This window comes from Lissotriton vulgaris, chromosome 5 (genome assembly GCF_964263255.1).
Source record: "Lissotriton vulgaris chromosome 5, aLisVul1.2, whole genome shotgun sequence".
In the NCBI taxonomy this organism is placed as follows: domain Eukaryota; kingdom Metazoa; phylum Chordata; class Amphibia; order Caudata; family Salamandridae; genus Lissotriton; species Lissotriton vulgaris.
This window is the reverse complement of record NC_141693.1, coordinates 1,129,474,718-1,129,495,973: the sequence shown is the minus strand read 5'-3', so window position 1 is coordinate 1,129,495,973 and position 21,256 is coordinate 1,129,474,718. Positions and strand designations below refer to the sequence as shown.

The following is a 21,256-nucleotide window of genomic DNA, read 5'->3' as shown; positions in this document are numbered from 1 at the left end:
TGGCGGGTATTGCCAGCTCTTTGTTATAAAGTAACTGGTTTAACCGGCTGTTACGTTTTGCACCCTCTGCCTGCACCATGTCCCCCCTGCCTGCACCATCTCACCCTCTGCCTGCTTCCAATTGAAACACATTACAAAGGGGGGTAGAACCCATGCAATCGCGGGGACCTGGGCGTTATGTGGTAAATGTATAGGGGGGTCCCCGTGAGGAGGAATTATTTATAAACAAACAAAAACAAATTAAAAAATTGAAGAGACTAAGATGGTATTCAAAAAGGAAAAAATGTTGTCATTTATTCAACAACACATGATATCGATTTTTAAAGCATTGTTGCAATCATTAGAAGAGAAACGAGAAATCGGAAAGTGAAATGGCCCCAAAAAGGGAAGAGGGAAGGGGGTGTGCTCAAAGGCTGTGTGAAAGATTTTAAAGATAGTACACAGACTTAAACATAATGTACATAAATCCAAGAATCAACAAGGAATTAGGAATTATTCCAAAAAACCAAAACGGCCTACATCAATTAAGGCAAGCATTGGGCAGGTATTTCAAATAAGGACATTCCACGGTCACATGTATAGTTCAATCGAATACAGGAGATGTGCCGGATGTCCCAAAGTAAAGAGGCGTCGACGTTGGATTTATGTACATTATGTTTAAGTCTGTGTACTATCTTTAAAATCTTTCACACAGCCTTTGAGCACACCCCCTTCCCTCTTCCCTTTTTGGGGCCATTTCACTTTCCGATTTCTCGTTTCTCTTCTAATGATTGCAACAATGCTCCAATTGAAACACGTCAGTCTTTTGAATAAACTTTTGAATAAACTACTACGGCAACTATATCTCACAATGCAAGCTTTCCTCTGTGTGTGACCACGATGCTCTCGCTCTATTTATCCCTCTCCTCTCTCTCTCTTTTTATCCTTCTCCTCTCTCTCTCACACGCTCTCTATCCGTCTTCTGTCTTTATCCCTGCCCCTCGCTCTCTCCCTCTCTTTATCGCTCTTTCTTTATTCCTCTCCTCTCTCTTTATCCTTCTCCTCTTTTTATTCCTCTTCCCTCTCGCGCACTCTCTCTCGCTATCCCTCGCCTCTCTATCCTTTTATCCCTCTCCTCTCTCACGCGCTCACTCTCTAGACCTCTGCTCTGTCTTTACTCCCCTCTCCCCTCGCATGATCTCTCTTTCCCTCTCCTCTCTATCCTTTCATCCCTCTCCAATCCTTTTATCCCTCTCCTGTCTCTTTTTATCCCTCTCCTCTGTCTCTTTTTATCCCTCTCCTCTCTCTCAAGCGCTCGCTCTCTATCCTGTCATTATCCCTCTCTCGCATGCTCACTCTCTCTATCCCTCTCCTCTCTATCCTTTTATCCCTCTCCTGTCTCTTTTTATCCCTCTCCCCCTCTCGCACGCTCTCTCTCTATCCCTCTCCTCTCTATCCTTTTATGCCTCTCCTCTCTATCCTTTTATCCCTCTCCTGTCTCTTTTTATCCCTCTCCCCCTCTCGCACGCTCTCTCTCTATCCCTCTCCTCTCTATCCTTTTATGCCTCTCCTCTCTATCCTTTTATCCCTCTCCTGTCTCTTTTTATCCCTCTCCCCCTCTCGCACACTCTCTCTCTATCCCTCTCCTCTCTATCCTTTTATCCCCCTCCTCTCGCTGTCTAGTTTTATCCCTCTCCTCTCTCACACTCACTCTCTAGCCCTCTCCTGTCTTTATCCATCCCCCCTCTTGCACACTCTCTCTACCCTTTTATCCCTCTCCTGTCTCTTTTTATCCCTCTCCCCCTCTCGCACACTCTCTCTCTATCCCTCTCTTCTCTATCCTTTTATCCCCCTCCTCTCGCTGTCTAGTTTTATCCCTCTCCTCTCTCACACTCACTCTCTAGCCCTCTCCTGTCTTTATCCATCCCCCCTCTTGCACACTCTCTCTATCCTTTTATCCCTCTCCTGTCTTTTTTTATCCCTCTCCTGTCTCATGCGCTCTCTCTAGCCCTCTCATCTCTCTCTCACCAGGTTGCACTGTTTGTTTTGATCTGAAAACGTTAATTTGGATTCATTTTACAAATTGCAAATACAGATGAAGCGCCATTTTCACACAGTTGTGAAAAATGTCACCTTGCCTTTAAATATCCGTTATGAAAAATGAAAATGTTTTGGCAAACAGGGCTACGCACCTGCTCTTACTCAGCCTTAGCTTGCGCAGGGTAAGTTCAACTGTTCCAAAAATCCCAGCAACCCTCTGTACTCCCCGCTTCTCTTGGGCCTACCTTCCTTCCACAGAGGCACCTGCTCCGGTCTGTTTTTTACTGGTCACGACCGCACTTTTAATTGTTGTGCATGACTGACATTAGTGGTCCTGCTGCTCTTTGATTCTCTGAGGGTGTTGTCTTGACTTTACTCCATTTTTTTAAGGCTTGAGTCTGCATACCAAGACCGAAAAGGGGCCCATTAGTACTGCAGAGACCTGTCCAGCTGCGATGAGCAGCAGCCTCACTCTGCCTGTACTCCCGTCAGACACAGGCTCCAGCACCATCCCTCGACCGGCCCTCCGGGTCGGAAATCATTATTTACTGGCAGGGGACAGAACATAGATGATATAATTTGAGCCCCACTGTAACAGACTGAAGGTGCGCTCTGACTAGTGCTGCCTGTGCCAGCCAGCCGAGCACGTGATTCCGGTGCACCTGCCGCCCGCTGCCCGCAAACCAGTGCGCTCTGCAGCCAGCCAAGCCTCTACCTCTCAGTTGGAACGGACCCCCCCAGTGGGTACTACTGACGATGTGCAGTTGTTCTCGTCTCTGCACTCACTCAATTCAGTGCCAGCTTGAGTGTGCGCCACGCCGCGCGCATCCGCATCGCACCACCAGTGACGATCATTCACATACATGATCTCTGGTCAGGTGAGGTGCAGTGCACAGTGCGTGGCGCAGGGTGGTGTGCGCTTCAACAGCTAGTGGCCAGGCTAACTAACTAGATTGGTGTCACCCCCAGATGGGGTGACACCCGGTGCGGTCCGCACCCCCCGCACCCCCCTAGTGACGCCACTGATTGGCGCTGATAGTTAACATGGGAAGTTAAAAACCAGGTTCAGATTTCCCTAAATCCAGGCATATGTTAAGATAGATGTGTATTATAAATATGGATAAATACCAATAAGAGGGACAAAAATGTAATAAGGATAAATATAGACGGCAATGTTAAAAAAAGAAATAGCATAAACCCGGGAGCCCTACTCAAGATGCGTGCACATGCATTGCTGGCAATCTTCAATTGTGTTTTCAAATAATGAAAAGCTATTTCATAATTACCATTATTGTGCTTTCATGTACAATGCATGTGCCATGACAAGTGTGGTGAGACTTGTTGAAGACTTTCAGGATGGTTGTGATTCTGATAGTGATTTCTGATTTCTCTTTCTTAACATGGCGCATTGTAATTTTAGAACCATACTTTTTTTTTTTAATTAAAAAAGAAGTATGTACAGAAAAAAGAAACAAATGGCAAGGCAGTATTCTGCAGCTACTGGGCCCTCGTAAAAATCAACAAATACATAAAGAAAGTGTTCACAAGTAGGGCGGGATGGAGAGCAGGGTGGTGAGATCTGGGAGCAAAAAGAAGAGTGCATAAAGCCTAATAATGGAAACAAGTGACATGGTAGCACTTTGCACCTGCCTGGCCATCATAAGAAAAAAACCGCAAAAAAAACAAATAACACGGAGAGGGGGCGAGGAATGAACATGAGTAGGCGATAAAGAGGAACAAGCAAGGTTAGAGGCAATGTAGACGGTCTCGTGGAGGAGGCAGAGCTTTAGGTCTGGTTGGTGGGAGGGGTGAGAAACAGACACATTGAGATAATGCCGTGCGCCCATGTTAAAGTGAAAGCGGGCGTCCGTGTTCTTATTGAAAGCGGGTCTCCATGTTCTACCTTTAGTAAGAGAAACTCAATAAAGAAAATAGTGCTTACAGACTAAATAACATTTACTGTGTAACAACCGAAGTAAAAGGAACAGTCGCCATTGGATGTTACAAATTTAGACAAGGTGGTACTCAGGAGCGACTAACAAGCCTATTTACGAATCAGAAGCCGGCATTTACGAAGAACAATTACACAAGCCAATGACAAATATGGGCAGAGAGTGGGCTGGGCTTCAAGTGCAAAATCCAACACAGCATGCCTCTCAGAACAGCTCAACCTAAAAAAGAACAAAGTGCAAGGAAATACATCCACTCTCATGGAGAGCCTACTAGTACATAAAAAAGAGTTTCCCCAAAACTTCAGTGGAATTTTACAACTCATCGAACCAGAACAGTGTGAGACCAAAATGCTCCTGGTTGGAGACAAACAGGAGGGAAAAGCCATCAAATCAGGTGAGGCCAACTGAGATCGGCAGCATTGCCATCCAATTATGAGCAAAGGGACGGCTCTATGTAAGTTATGTATTGAAAATGATACATCTTGCTACAGATAGCTTAAATCTAAAAACGAATTTGCTCAAGATTGAGCAGTGTTGCAAATTGGAGATGATCAGATGAGAATCAGTGCTCCTTTATCTAAAGCGAGCAACTTATCCATTTATCTTGTGTGTATAAAGCTGTGATCCCCTGTACTGTCATCGACCACCCACCTTCATTATATTTAATGGGAATGTGGGCAAGGAGATTCCCAACTTTACAGACAGAAAAAGTATTACACAAAATAAGATGTGTGGCCTGGTGCCCACATTTACGATTTATCAGCTAAGCAGGGGTTAAACTTGTAATAAATAGCTCTGTATGGTTATTAAGACAGAGCCTTACTGTAGTCACGAAACCTCACCACACTTTTCCTTATAAAGGTACCTGAAGTACAGTTGAGCAGGTTGCCCTTTTGCACAGTTGGAGTTATAGTGTCCCCTTGTTCGGTCCAATGTATAGATTTACTACTCCTGCTTGTCTTCATTGAAGAGAAGGATGCAATAAAAACAAGCATTTGCAATGCAATAGGTCTCGCATTAGGAAAGTTTGAGCTATTGGTATTGTAAATTACACAGTTTTTATTTATGTGTTAGTTTTGAAAATAGAGAACTTAGTAGCTTTGTCATTTACAATGCTAATAGTTTTAACTTTCGCAAATGTGACACCTATAGCATTTGTAATGCAATATGTGTTGTATTTACGTGACTTAGATGTATTGATATTACAAATAACAATGGCTTTTACATTTTTTATATTTAATACTTAAATAAAAGATATTGCCATTTATAATGACAATAGCTTAAACTTTTGTAAATAATTTTTGGGAAGATTATGTTAATTGTATTTTATTGTGACGAAAATCCAAGAACAGAAGTGAAATATTAACATCTTTTTGTGACATTTGTAATAAAGCTTGAAACATTGAGAGAACATATTTGAACCAGTTGTTGAATCGCTGCACAGATTGATGCTGTGGTGGTGCTGAGTGATGTTGTGGTGGCGATGAGCGATGCTGTGGCGTTCAGTGATGCTATGGTAGCGCCTAGCGATGTTGTATTTCCCATGAGTGATGTTGTGGTGATGCTGAGTGATGCTGTGGCGAAGCGATAGATAGATAGAGGCAGGGCGAGAGATAGATAGATAAAGGGAGGGCGATAGATAGATAGAGGGAGGGCAAAATATAGATAGACAGAGTGATGGCGATAGATAGAGTGAGTGAGTGCGATAGATGGAGTGTATTTATGTTGCATTGAGTAGTGTAAGTATGAGGTGTGTAATTATATGGCACTGAGTGGTATTATGTGGAGTGTATTTACGTTGCATTGAGAATAGTAATTATATGGCGTGTAATTATGTGGCATTGAGTGGTAATATGGGGAGTGTATGTTGTATTCAGTAGAGTAATTATGTGGCACTGAGTGGTATTTGGAGTGAATGTTGCATTGAGTGCAATGTAATTATGTGGTGTGTATTGTGTGGCTTTCAGTGATATTTGGAGTGTATGGTGCATGGAGTGCAGTGTAAATATGTGGTGTGTAATTATATGGCACTGAATGGTATTTGGAGTGTATGTTGCATTCAGTGTAGTGTAATTATGTTCTGTGTAATTATGTGGCACTAAGTGGTATTTGGAGTGTATGTCGGATTGAGTGCAGTGTAATTATGTAGCATGTAATTATGTGGCACTGACTGGTATTGTGTGGAGTGTATGTTGTATTCAGTAGAGTGTAATTGTGTGGCATGTAATTTTGTGGCACTGAGTGGTATTGTTTGGGTTGTATGTTGCATTGAGTGCCTGTGTAATTATGTAGCATATAATTATGTGGCACTGAGTGTTATTGTGTGGAGTGTGTGTTGCATTCAGTAGAGTGTAATTATGTGGTGTGTAATTATGCGGCACTGAGCTGTATTTGTAGTGTATGTTGCATTGAGTGCAGTGTAATTATGTGGCAGTGCAGTGTGTGCGTGAGGCAGCGCAGTGTGTGTGTGAGGCAGCGCAGTGTGTGTGTGTGTGCGTGTGTATGTGTGTGTGTAAGGCAAATGCTAAATTGTGTAGTAAACGTCGAATCGCCACAGAATCAATTCCACTGGTCCGCCCAATGTTTACACAGTATTTATGAAAGCTTATCGAAAGAAATCATAATTTCACGCAACGCGGGCTTGTGAATATGTCAAAATTCAATTTTTAAGAGCACGTCACTTTGGAAATGTTCTTTCTAGGAGGTAATGGTAGCGGTCCCAACATAAAGAAACAAGCAACATGGTTGGCCAGAGTGTTGTAAAAGTGATATGGTGGTGGGGTCAGCGTTCAGCCGAAATGAAAGCAATATACAGGGCAGTAGGGGAGGAGAAGGTACGGAGGGGGAGGAGAAGGTGCGGACAACGGAAAGAGGGTGTAGGTCGGAGGAAGTAACACGGAGGACAGGGTGGAGGGCAGCAGCAAAGAGCTAGAGAGCAATGTATAGGCAGAGGGGGAGAAGCACGTTTTCCTCAAAGCGGGTTAATTAACACCCAGTGTCACTTTTGTACTTCTTTCAACATGTATACAGTGCTTTGATACAAAAAAAAGCATGGAAATACAAAATAATTTTAAAATGTGGGTTCAGCTAACATGCTTCACATATTATTAATTTCAAATAGGGCCCCTCTCTCGGTGACTCAGTGCCGATTTTGTTGTAGTAGATGGACAAATGTACAGTAAATGGGAACAAAGAATATTGTAACGGGGCCCCTAAATACCATAACCTTTCTGCGTACAAGTAACACTCTACCACACCCTTGCCCCAATACAAAGTTCCCTCACTTATATGCGCTAAGCTTATCCCAGGCATGGAAGAAGATATACGGGGCCGGTTAAACATACTGCAGCGGGGCTTTTCACGTGACAAGCACTTGTTTCAAAGTTTGAGAAAAAAATATCCAGCAGTTAAAAGAAATAATGTCAGATCCAGCATCTGGTCACATCTAATGGTCTTAGCGGAGGCATCCCTCCCCCTCCTTTATCCCACAGAGCTGCTTTATGGCCTTCAGCCATTTATTACACTGTCAGCCAGTTGTGGATATTTCAGTCAGCACTCAACAGCTAGCTGTAGTCTGGGACTTGTAGTTTTGCTCTTGGAAACTCCAGCCGAGTCGCTCTAACCTTGTGCACAAAGTTGAAAACAAAGGTTTAACATCCTGGTAAAAGGGAGACAAATAAGACGCCCATGTAGTGCATGATTCCTACAAAGTGAAACTAGAAAACCTGGATTCCTCCAAACTGTGTGATCTTATGAAATATAGTTAATGTTAATGTTAATGTTAATGTTAAGGGAAATTTGTTAAGCGCACTGTCACCATGAGTTTCCTGGCGCTGATAGGACACTGAGGTTGAACAAGAGGAGTTTAGTGGGGATGTGAAAAGAGCAGAGTTTTTAAAGATTTCCTAAAAGATAGGAGGGAGCAAGAGGTCTTGAGTGAGAGTGGAAGAGAATTCCATAGCTTGGGAGCCAGGTGAGAGAAGCTGCAGCCGCCAGATTTAGTGAGTTTGAACCGGGGGACAACTAGAAGCTGAAGGTGGGTGGACCTCAAGGTGCGGGGAGGACAGTAAGGGGTGATCAGGGACTTCAGGAAAGCAGGGAAGGGACCAGTTAAGTCTTTGAAGACCAGGCAACAGACCTTAAAGGCTATTCTTTCAATGACTGGTAGCCAGTGCAGTTGATGTAATAGAGGTTTGGCCGACTGCCATCTAGGGATTTTAAATGCCAGTCTGACAGCCTGGTTCTGTATGATCTGTAGCCTAGCCAGCTGGGATTTGGGGAGGCCATGGTATAGGGCGTTAGAGAAGTCCAAACGGGACATCACCAAAGCTATTAAAACTTGTAGCAGGGCTTCGGAAGTCAGAAGATGGGCAACTTTCTGTATCCTGTATAGCTGGAACATACAGGAGGATGTTACAGCACTCACCTGGGCCTTGAGAGTGAGCTCAGAGTCAATAATGACCCGAGACTCTTTACACAGCCAGCGGGAGAGGGAGGTGACCCAAGCTCAGTTGGCCAGTACTGAGGGCCCCAATGGGGGGCACTTCTCCCAGGGAGGAGAAGCTCAGTTTTGCCAGGATTGAGCTTTAATTGATTTTGGTTCATCCAATGTTGGATGTGTGTCATGACCGCTTGGAAGTTGGTGACAGCGTCAGGGGAGGTGAGGGGGAAAATAATTTGTAAATCGTCCGCGTAATTGAACACTGTGACGTCCCACCTGCCTAGGGAGTGAAGGAGAGGTTGAAGGTATAAATTAAAAAGGAGGGGGGACAGAGAAGATCCCTGGGGGACCCCGCAGGATGAAGGAACACTGGTGGCGCTAAAGGGACCCAAGCTCACTGCTTGAGATCTACCCTCTAGAAAATATTTGACCCAGGACAGGGCAGGCCCACAGACTCCGGCGGCCTCGACACTGTGGAGTAAGATGTTATGATCCACCGTGTCGAATGCCGCCGATAAGTCTAGTAGGACTAATGCCTGGGGGAGTCCTCTGTCAGCATTGCTTCTGAGGTTGTCCAACACAGCGAGAATCACAGCCTCAGTGGAATGGGCTGGTCTAAAGCCGGCCTGGTTTATTTCCAGGAAGTTGGACTCCTCGATAAATTGCGAGAGGCAAGTAGTGACATGTGCCTCCAGGATTTTAGACAGAAAAGGCAAGAGGGAGATGGGCCGGTAGTTGGTGAGAACCGCTGGGTCCGCGCCAGGTTTTTTTTTGCAGAGGCACCAGTACAGCCTCCTTAAACGACCTGGGGACTGTGCCAGAGTTAAGGGAGGTGTTGAGTAAGGGTAGGATACAGTGCGGAAGAGTGTGACAGATGTCGCGAAGTACTGAAGGAGGGCAACAGTCCTTGGGCGAACCGGATTTCACTCGGGTGGCCAACTTGGCAAGGGAGTCGGAATCGAGTGTGGGGAAACAGGACAGAGTGGGGGTTTTAGCAGGGGGGCTACAACTGCAACTGAGGGAGGGTAATAGGGAATGGAGTTTTTAATTGCCGAGATCTTGTCGATAAAGAAGGAATTTAAGGCATTGCATGACTCTGCGGAAGGGGGCAAGTTCGGGAGTGTCCTGGCGTCCGATGTTAATTCGCCGAGGACCTTAAATATCTCTTTAGATTTGTTAGGGGCTTTTAATATTCTCTCAGAGACGAAAGCAGACTTAGTTTTAGTAATGGCTTTTTTGTAATCTTTGCGTGCGGACACGTACGCCTCCCTATCAGTGCTGAGATAGTTACGCCTCCACCTACGCTCCAGTTGACGCAGCTCCAGATGTTGTTGTTTCAGGGCTGAGTTGAACCATTTATGGCATTTGCTGTGGCGTGAGCGAGGGAAGCCGGACAGGGGGGCGAATTGGTCGCTAGCCGTCATGAGCCAATGAGTGATGTTTGCGTCCAGAGTGTTGACATCTAGAGTGTTATTAGATGAGGATTGGGTCTCCGCGAGAAAGGAAATGAAGGCAGAGGAATCAAGGGCATTCCATTTCCGAGCGGTCCCACCCTCCAGAGGGGGGGGCCTAACCAGACCCTTTACAGAGATGGAGGACTCGATCAATGAATGGTCGGACCAGACGCAAGGGGAGATAATCGGGCAGGATAGCGATACCCCCTGCGTCCAAATGTGGTCCAGGATGTGACCCCCGGTATGAGTAGGGGAGGTGACGTGCTGGATCAAATTAAGGCTGAGGAGTGCCTCAAAGAGTTTGGTGGTGTGGGGGCCAGCATCGGCATGATTAAACCAATAATTAAAATCGCCAAACATGGCGATGCGGGCCGAAGAGGTCAACAAGGCGGAGAGCTGTTCACTAAGGGCAGCAGGAAACAAGGGCATAGAGGTAGGGGGGCGATATAGGACAATGAGGGTCAAAGCACCAGCTTCCGTTGCCAGGCTGATGACAAGGCTCTCAACGTCAGGGAGACATAGCGAGGAAGATGCAATGAGAGTCAGATCTTTGCATATGACTGCCGCCACCCCTCCGCCACGGCGGGCAGTGGGCCGATTGGCGTTCAGCATGTAGTAGTTAGAAGGTAGGGCAGCCAAGATGTCAGGGAGGGGGAGATCAGACAGCCAGGTCTCAGTGAGCAACAAGATATCAGGGTTCTCAGCAGTCAGCAAAAGAAAAATATCGGCATGATGTTGGGGGAGGGACCGTGTGTTAAGATAGAGTATGCGGATGCGAGTCTCGGGCGGGGTGGGGGCTGATGGGGACACCCAGATAAGTCTGGGAGAAGGCAGTTCAGCCGAGATGCCAAGGGACACAAGGCGATCCCAGGTTGTAGACAGAAGGGCGCAAGAGGGATGCTGAAGGCTTCTCAGTATAGCGGAAGAGTAAGTCATGGGAGAAGTAGCATCCCGGGGCCCTGGGCCCGTCTGGCCGTGGACGGGCGCAGACGGGCTTGCCTTAGGCGCGCCTTCGGCGCGCAGACGGCGCGCCCACTGCGCCCGTCCGCTGCGCCCATCCGCTGCGTGTACGTGTAAAACACATGCTCTTATGGGGAGGTAGGGGGCGTGGCCTATGGTCAGGCTCGCCGATGGCGGCAAGAAGGGAAACGAAGCCTGTCTCTGGCAGCGTTTAGCTCGGCTGCGCAGGGTCAGGGATGCCAGCAGAGACCTCCCAAATCGAGGTAGGAGTGTGCAGGGGTAAAATACAATTTATCACAGTTTTTTTTAAATGTATTAAAAAGAAGACCGTTTTCGGCGCCATAAACTACCTCCCGGCTGAGCCTCAGGAGTGTCAGAATCTAGCGAGCTTGTAGCCAGCTCTGTTTATGTAGCAGCGGGGGGCGTGGCCTCGTGCAAGTGGGTGTGGCCTATGGTCCACACCACCTCCGCCTCCTTTTCTTCATTTCCTCAATAAACCTGAAAAGTGACTTATTAATGTCAAAGCTGCCACACATTACAGAAATAATGTTGTCTATTTTGAAGAGTCTTGTTATAATATATTTTACGTGTCGTTTGTTGCACGATTCACATCAAACAAATGTCAGGCTCGGCTTGTGCTTGGGCTCTTACAGCCGAGCCAGACGCTGGCTCGACTTTCGCTGTTAATATGTTTACTCGCCCACCTCTACGTGTGGCACTGCAGCCTCAACCCGCCCCTTTAACTGCCTTGCGCTTCTTGCATGGGCACTTCCCTGTTCAACTGCCAGTAGTTCACTTGGGGCAAAAAAGTTTAAGCGTCGCATACACAAGGTTCTTTCCCCAATTCCACCATATTATAGCGCAGCGGCGCGCTCTTTTGTTCATAGCACACAAGGCGCTCTTACCCTCACACCACAGGACAACCGGCGCCCGGCCCGGAGCAAGCTCTGAAGCGGCAGCGGCATCTCTTCGGCCTCGGATGGGTCCGAACCCCGGGCTCGGTGCTAGCGAAGCAAAGTACCAGGAACTGAAGGAGCGCAGCACGTGACGTCACCTCCCGTAATGACTAGTGTATAAGCACCTCCACTAAAGGGGCGAGAGAAAAGAGCTTTTCATAATACAAGAATAACCCGTGAGCCAGAGCTCATAACTAGAAAAGAGAGAATAAAGAGATTCTCAAGTACAAGTCGCTTGGGTACTAGACTCTTTCCCAATACCTTCCCGGGAATGATGAATAGACCGGAAGTCAGGCAGCCCTCCTCGAGACAGAGGCGGGGCCTGACCAGAAGCAGGAAGTCGAGCGCGACCGGAGCTTCCCAGGAGGCAGGGTGCAGTGGCTGGCGCAAGGCTCCGGTGCAGAGAGAGGAGAGCCCTGCGTGCAGCCGCCGTCCGCCTGGGAAGCCAAGGAGCGGAGTGCCGGTGTCCGTGTGCCGGCGGAGGGAGCAGCCCCGGAGCAGGACCTGACTGGGCACGTTGTCTCCCCGGAAGAGTCCTGCGAACTAGAAGTCCCAGTGAGTGGGGCTCCGTGCTTGCGTTTCTGGGGACAGCAGGTACTCGGAGCATGTTGAGGGCTGCGGGGGCCATGGTATTTGGAGTCCCCAGTGTGGGACTCCAACAATAGTGCCGGCATCTCTCCAGAGCCCACGAGGCTCCCCAGGGGCACTGGCTCAAAAGCGAAACTGACAACGCACACACAGCAAGTAGCTAGGAGCGCGCTCCCGTGGTCAAAACTGAGAATAGCAAAGCGCGCGTCCGACTCGTGTCCACATTCCCAAATACGGCTGACAATAGGTTTCGAGCAGACAGCAAACAAGCTTCGCTTGCTTGCATGTCTAGACTCGACCTAAAAAAAACTGCTAGCTTAATACATGTATAGATGTGAAATGTTTGAAGTCTAATATGCCAGTGTCCTCCTCACGCTGCTTCTGCTGAAGATCTCTCCACAACTACAAAAGTCTGATTCTAGAACTAGGAAGAAAATTATTGAGAAGTGAGACTTTCAGGATGGCTTTGAGGTATCTACATCTCTCAGGCTCATATGTTTCCTGAGTGTTTATAAACAAGGCATGCTTGGTATTTGTTTTTGTTTTAAGTCTTATCTGTTTCTTAAGATTTGGGTCCTGTCAAGCCATAAACACTAAAGTAGATTCTTTCCTCTCAAGACATCAGGTTCTTCCTGGACGTCAATTATGGTTTATTTATTTTATTTATTTTATATTCTTCTATAGCGCCTGAATAGACCCCCGGAGGGGTATCTCCGCGCTTTGCCAGTAAGAGTATCCTCAGATGGTAATGGATAGATGTTGCGCAGGTGTTGCGGGTTCTGTCCCTGGCTTGTTCTTTGGTAGCCCTGGCACAAGCCTCGTCTCAGGAGGACACAAAGGCAATAACAGGAAAAAACATGAACATGACTTAAAGGAACAGTTTCGATGTTAGAAATTTTATTTCATCCCATTCTGTTTATGCCATTTTTTGAGGGCCTAACATTGCAACGAGGCCAAGGCTCAGATCTGGCATCATTTGGGGATCAAAGGGTGCATGATGTCTCTTCCACTACCCCTAGCATTCTTGTGAATTGACGACCTTTAGTTTGAGATGCGTCTTTTCCTACCTTAGACTGGGCTTCAGCGATGTTTACCCCAGTTAACTCTAGAATGGACTCTTTATCTGGGCTTACAACCACATCTCGAAGTTCACTTCCAGCATGTGTAATAGACAACATCCCTTATTATCTTCGGAGCCAGTAGCCACACATACATCTACATTCTAAGGTGACTCAACGGAGTCCCATAATGCTTTCATCCACTCAGATTGCACTTTTTGATTTTAAAGCTAAGGCATATTTAGGTTCCCATAATACCTAATGTAATTGACACCCTTATAATAGGTAGTTCCGGAATACAACAAAGTGTGAATTGTATCATACCTCACAGCATAGCATAAAAACCCATAAAGCATATATCATACCATACCGTACTGTACTGTACCGTACCATACCACCCCTGACCATTCCCAGAGCAGGCCAAAATATATATTTAGAACTAACCACACGATGCCTTCATCGAAAGTGGAGGAGATACATCATTACTATCAAGTACTAAGTGGATTAATGCATTTGTACTAGTCCCTAGACCAGGGTTTTTGCTCTTGAAACTGCTGTTCCCTGTCCAGTTTGCAATGTACTGTAAAGTCGGGACTGTACAATTTAAACTGGAGGAGAAATCACTCCTAATTGATGTTTATTCAACATATGCAGGTGAAATACAAGTCTGATTTGAACTGGATCAGAGGCATTGGCTGGACTCCTCCGGGATCTCATAAAGTGGAGATGGCCCGAAGGGCTGCGGAGCTGGCCTACGCTCAGGAAGTGGACCCCCGGCCCACCTCTGCACAAGACCAGCATACTAAGGTGAGAGTAAATACTTATTTTGCTAAGCCTCATATTATGGTTGGCTTTCTTTATTTCAGCTAAATGTTGACATGTCACAATCTTGCTTTCAAGAGCACTTACACTTCAGTGTTGTAGAGGCAGGACTCGCTCCATTGTTCATTGTCCTTGACACTGCCCACCTTCTCATGTTTTAGTGCATCATTGAGGGCATGGCGGGTGTCCCACCACACCCAGGGCACGGAAGGTGTCCCACCACACCAAACCCGTAGTTCTTTACTGCATTTGGAAGTGGGAGAACGACCAGGTTTCTGATGGTGAAGTCTAAGCTGGCTTTGCTTGGGGAATCCTGTATCTGGCCACTGATTCTCCAAATGGCTGTGGCTAGTGTTGACACTGTGGTCTGCCATAAGTTAGAACCATGATGGATGCACGTCAACATTTTCTTTGTGTATACTTAGTCAACAATAACGTCACAGTTTCGGAAGTGTAGATTCGGGCCTGTTCTCTAATTATCTGCTTTCAATCCAATGTGAGTTTATTTTCCCCCTCTGCTTTCTTTCTGTTTATCACAGTCTCAAGCAGGAGATGATCCCTACCACCAAATTGGTGTCAATCCAGATGCCTCTGAGATGCTTCAGGTCAGAAGGAAGAAAATGCTGCCGAAGAAGCAATAACAACTCTGAGAGCTATGGAATATGGAAGCCGGCAATGCAGTAATAAAGAACAGCAGGCACTACAGGACAAGAAACATTTTAGTGCCACATACTTGCCCGGCTACCACGGATGTCAGAAGCATTTCAACTCATCTGTTTTTAGCTAGGCGGCTGAGCTGCAGCTTGGGTGATTTTAAGGAAATCTTCTCGCATAATGCATATTTTGTAACTGACAATTTCATATTTCTCTTGTTCTTTGAGTGGATATGTCCCAACTTGCCGAATTGTGTATAGTGAAGAGTTTATTGAAAGTTGCACACAACATTAGTACTAGAGGACTGGCGGGTTCAGCTTTGTACTAAAATAAAGTAACAACTATTATTTTTCAGACGTAGAAACCTCAAGGTATTTATATCAAATAAATTAACAGAGTCTCGCTTTTACAGACACCTCGAACTTTGGCTTCTCGAAGAGGTGTTATATTTTTTATTATGGCTTCCCTACAGGTCAGGAAAGTGCAATATTTTACTTAATGCAAAATAATATGTGTGGATAATTGTTTATTATGTTCTAATTATTCAAAATATTTACGGTGTTTAAAGAACGTTATAGATACAGACATACTCTGTAAACAAAGACTTTAATAGAATGTTGGGAAGGGCCAAGTATGGTCTTGAAGAGATCTCGAATTGGAGATCTCAACAACATTTTACAAGGAGGGCTGAATGCAAGGTTGTCAGCAAGGAAACCACCACCAGGAGGCATCGACGGTCCCCGGTAGCAGCAAACATTACCCCTGTTTGGAGGACTCAGTGTGAAGGTGGCAAATGTCTAGGGAGGCAGACATGTTTGCACCAGCAATGGCTATCAGTGCTAATTGACTAATAAATTGAATGTAATAACGTTGATAGAATATGTTTTTATTTTCTACATGGCTATTACCAACTACTAGTGTAACTGCAATATATTTATATTATCTGACTATTATTTACTAAGATCAACCCTGCCTGTCTTCTTTCTTGATACAAAGAGTTCCATAGAATAATTGTAATAGTAACACCTGTTATTTAGAGTGTTATAAAAAAAACGCAAAAGGAAACCTAGCATGAATAATAAATTAATATTACTTTCGGGCATCTCCTGCTGTGCCTTGGAGGGTTAAAAGATTGAAGAGGTGAGTTAATTTCGTAAAGGCAGGGGGTTAGTAGCAGAAGATTGGTGAAAGTGAGTTCGATGGACAAGGAACAGTAATGTGTTTTTTATCATGAAAAGAAAATAGATTTAGCATGTACACAAAAATAAAAAAGTGACCGACCTGAAAATGCTGAATAATAAACTGCACATTGTCGTTGTCAATGTTGTGTTTGGTCGCCTCCAGTGTGGTCCTGAAGAGCTGTCATTTCCCTCTCAGAAGGCAGGCACATGCGTACATGAATGGATTAAAAGGGTGTTGGTGGTGTGACAGATATGTGGAGTAAGGGACAGTGTTTGAGCGGCAGCGGCAGAACGTAGAAGTGCCCTCGGCTGTGTCACAGTGGGCTTGACACAAGGTATCAGAAGTGGAGAATGTAAAGCAGGTTGTGTTGAGAGGGCATTAATCAGGAATTAATGACAGAGGCCGTAGTGCAAAAGTGGAGCTTTGCTTCTGTGTAAGTGCTATAGGTGTGGCTGAGCAATGTGCTGCTATTGTGGCAAAGCGAGCACAGCTATGGGTAAGAGGAAATCACATCTTGCTATATACTGTAAAGAAGACACCGGTCTCTGAAGTTGGATATATCTTTAATGAGCACAGGGGATACGAACCATACAGCACACTCCACCAGCAACACCTCACTCTTCTGTTTTATTACAATTCTTCAACTACATTCTTTACCCTTGTCTGCCGTCTGAATTCCGCTCCTGTGAACACATTCCGATCGCGGGCCTGGTCGTGACGGCTCCCGGCCGTCATCAGCACATGAGCACTGTGTGCCATGACGGACGGGAGCCATCATCAGCATGCAAGGGGTAAAAGACCTTCCTACTTCTAGTACATTACTGCCGGCGAACAGGATGCAACACCTGTGTCTTACTTCACAAATAAAACAAAATAAGGAAGTAATAAGCACACAAATATTTTATTTTTATGCTAGATATTCCTCAATATTACAACTTTAGCCTTTGAATTCCATCTGTATTTCCTGCACCAAGTATGATATTCCGTTCATGTACCTTTTCTCACAATCATCATTTATGGTTACTTTTGCCTCTCCAGCCAAACTACCATTCTTCAACTCTTGTGGATTGCAATGCTACATCATTTTAGTATTCATTCATTCATTCATTCGTTCCTTCATTCATTCAATACATTCTTTACAGCTTCAACAGCCATCATAGAATACATATATCAATAACAACAGCCCTTAAAGAATACAGTAGTAACACATATATCAATAAAAACATTCAATGGATCAATTAAGGCAGCATCCAATTAACGTCATACAGTAAATGGGCGTACAGTAATAATACATGCATCATTAAAATTAAAAACATTCAGTGAGTCAATTACAGCAGCATCGACTGACATCATACAATAACTCTCTTAACAGCTTCACAAAGAGAACTACTGACCATATCGCTTCCTAATGTAAAGCTCTTCTCAAGTAAAATTCATAGCAGCTAGGCAAACCTTTAGGGTTTCCAAGTTGGTTAAAAATCTATAGTCTTCAAGATAAGAGTTAAAAGAAAAAGAGCACCAAACAGGGACAAAAAATTTCTTCTCACAGATTTATGAAGTGCACAAAAAACTAAAAAGTGCAAAGTGCTTCGACTCGAGGTACCATCACACAGGCATGGTGGAAGGTTATCCTGCCACCAGCCTCTGACTGGGAAATCCACTAAGATGTGTACAGTACCCAAATGTATCTGTGTCAAATAAAGTCTGTATTGAGCATTTTCTATCAAACTAAAATAAAATGTCACCTACCAATTAAAAGAACGTGTTCCAAATAAGCAGAAAGTTTGCATAGTATTCGTTTTCCCTCCATCTTCCAAGTTAGCTGTATTGTTGTTTTTATTTCACAACGGAATTTTATTGTTGACAGCCAAGACAAGGTTGGTGCATCAAGGGGCATCAGCAATATGTATGCATGTTTCCATATAATGATATCAATATTTTCAATGATATTATAATAGTGGTTATACAGAAAATAAGCTGCTGAATAGCTTTTTAGAAAACCAAACAATAATGCCATACTATATCTGCATGAGAAGTAAAGAAGTCTTAAAGATGGGGGAGTCCAAGACACCCATGGCCATATTCATTATAATGATTAAGCTAAAGTTCAGAACAATCATGTCAATTGTTGTTCGACAGTAGAAGTGGGATGAGGGGGTTCTAGATATAACCCACTATAATCTGCCCATGTTTACCAGTTTTTAAAATGTTTCTGAGGGCATCCTCTCACCTCAAAGACCGGGATTTCCAGGCCCATGCTGAAATCAAAGCCCTTCGTCCAGACCTCCACCAATGGCGGGGATTCGTCCTTCCAGGCCCCAGCAATGTCTCTCTTCGCCAGAGTGAGGTCAAGAAACAGTAGGTGGCACTTGTACCTATTGCCACCCAAACCCTCTGTGATATGCAGCATGACCAGCCATTGAGAAGATGGAACCTCCCACCCCAGAACCTCAGACAAGCACGTGATCACTCTTCTCCACAACCTCAATAATGTTGGACATGCCCACACCGTAACTAAAAAGGTTCCCTCGCAGACCCACACTGCAAGCAATGTGGGGATGCAATCAAGACAGCGTGCCATAGTCTCTGTCTAGCGTAGTAGGCTCTATGCAGAAACTGAATAAGTTGCAAGTGGGCCACCAGCACTGCACTGCGCGAGGATTCCAGGGACTCCACGTAATCGTCTTCATCCAGGGGACCCGGGTCGTGTTGCCATGCCTCTCTAGTTGTATGTAATGTTGTAGGCTTGTTATTGATAATTGTACAATAAATTGTGGTTGTTTTATGATCTCCCAGTTTACCCATGAAGACCTATGCCTCTACGGGGTTAACTTTGGGTAATCTGTTTGTTGAAGTTAGCTGTATTGTTGACTGTATTCACAACCTCCAGAGGTCGAGCTAGGCCAGGACTGAGAGAAGTTTTAAGTCCTCCATGCGGAAACGCTGGTCGAATGCAAGGACCAGGGTGGTCCTTGTCAAAGAATTACCTTCTGACTTAAAAGATTTCTGTAAAGGTAGAGTCCTCTGCGGAGCTGGCTGCAAAGACGACAAAGTTGTCATCAAAGAGGTGCCAAAGAATGAAGTCTCAGAGAAGCAGTTGACGGAGGCGGGAAAAGTTTTAAGTCTGGAGTTCATGCCCTGGAAGAGTCAAAGTAGATAGTATGTTACTTAGCGTTGGGTGAAGAAGGAGTTAGGGACACCCTTACAAGTATTTCATGTTCCGTTTTCTGTCTCAAGATGTGGATTACACCTTATTAGTAATTAATGGAACAAGCCCATTGGTGAAATGCTGCTGCAGTGCAGTTATTCAACATTAATTGTGGCTTTTTGTTCTACAGCTATATAGTGTCATGCCATAATTTCCAGGTGAAATCGGCATACCCCCTCAAAGATGCCAAAGCTGACTTCTAAACTGAAGACAATTCTAAAGCCACTGTGGAAGCAAGTCTGTTATCAAGGATGCCAAACACACCTCCACTCACAACCCATTCTTTTTCTGCACTCAGTAAAAACATCAGTTGACATTAACTACTTCTTCAACAATATAATCAACACCATCAGACAAAACACAGCCCTCCAAATACCATATCTGACAAGCAAAATATATCCACGCGGAGACCCACATTTGAAACCACTGACCCTATCATCAGCACCATCAACTTTCCTATAATCATCTTCTCCTACCAAAAAAATGTCCAAACACATTCCCTGTTGTGGGTAATTCTCCTTTTCTGTCAAGTCACGCCAGATTTGTCACTGTTTCTCAACCCCATTTTGCTGGACCTAGAGCGCTGTGACTGTTAATTCTGCTAAAGGGCCTGTGTACCCACTTTAAACTTGATTAAGTGGCCTTCCTCTAATGATTTATTTTACTTTCGTATAAGGTCATAGAATTTGGGGCAGAAATATGCCCTGGTCATGGAAGGTTAAATGCTGTCTATTAACTGCAGCACCTATTATACCATCTACTACAGTTGCAGTGAAAACATGGGTTCAAACCTACCCTGAGAAGCCGGACAGTAGCAGCTTGAAACCTTCTGCACAGACATGCCAAAATCACCCTTTTGGACAAGTAGGGAATCTGGATTTTAAATATTAAATAAAATAAGTCACCCATAAGCTCATCTTGCTCCTCACAAGCTAGGGTGCATAATGTTTAAGAGTGGAGCATGCGTGACATTAGAATGGCATGTTCCCCCAGTGACTAGGGCCAAAACGACATTGTGACGGCTCAGGCTGTGACTGGCACATAGGAAAAGTCTAGATTATACACTTTAATTTATAACTTCTGACCTCTGCTAGCTATAGGCTCCATTCAAAAACTTATCTTTATGTTTTATAAAAATCCAATCTAATGGGGAAGTCCGTTTTTTTATTATGTCTATTGGAACTGTAAAAGGAACTTCCTTCGTTAACTTGAAAGGGGAGTTGTCCTTTCATCAGTACATGTAAGGATAGACCCGCAGGAAGCAGCCTTTTGTCCCCCTGGAAAGGCTGGTATCAAACCCAGAGGGAGGGAAGCAGTCCCCAGAATTAATTTTGTGTGACCAGAAGAGGGGGATGCTTGTTACCCTAGACCCACCTGGGCATGCAGCCTCTGTACAAGGGGACAAGCGTCTTCAAGTCTTGAATTTTGGGAATAATAAGCACTGTGGGATTGTTTGTATTAGGGCAAACAGGAATTGCTTCAGAAGTGGGTAGTTTGCCCCTGGGAACTTTTACCCCATTGGTTAGGGAAGAGCCAGGAGTCACCCCTATTGACTAGAGGGTGCCTGGCATAAATTTTGCTCATCAAGGCACAATCTTCATAACCCTTTCTGGAACTTTAGAACGCCAGAAGAGGAATGGGCCTGTTATCTGTGGCCTGGGAGGAGCACTGAAGGACAGGACCTGCGCCCTTCTATACCAGGACAAAGAAGTTGACTTCAAGGATTAGTTTGTTGAGTTTTGTGCCTACAGGAATAAAGCAAGGTGCAAATATGTTTTCCCTGTAGTATCCAGTACACCAGTGGTAACTCAACTTGGACTGTCTTTGCTGTTAGCCTCTCCCTGACAAGCTGAGAGTCTCTAGGTGCCTTCCCCTAAAGTTCTTGGTGCATTATAAGTGCGCTCCTGTTGTTGTTTGGGCACCAGAAGAAAGTTTGGAAACTTTTGAAAACGTTTTCCCCAG

At 45.0% G+C, this 21,256-nt stretch overlaps 1 protein-coding gene across 2 annotated transcripts in view; it reads left to right on the top strand.

Annotated features, from left to right (window-relative positions):
* NRAP (nebulin related anchoring protein) overlaps positions 1-16,222 on the top strand; it is a 360,104-nt gene extending 343,882 nt beyond the window's left edge. For both annotated transcript variants that reach the window (XM_086922847.1, XM_086922846.1), the window contains 2 exons: positions 14,083-14,235; positions 14,790-16,222. In XM_086922847.1, the coding sequence (XP_086778973.1) occupies positions 14,083-14,235; positions 14,790-14,891 (255 nt within the window). In that variant the 3' untranslated portion in view covers positions 14,892-16,222. The remainder of the gene's footprint in view (positions 1-14,082; positions 14,236-14,789) is intronic.
* The last annotated feature ends 5,034 nt before the right edge of the window (positions 16,223-21,256 follow it).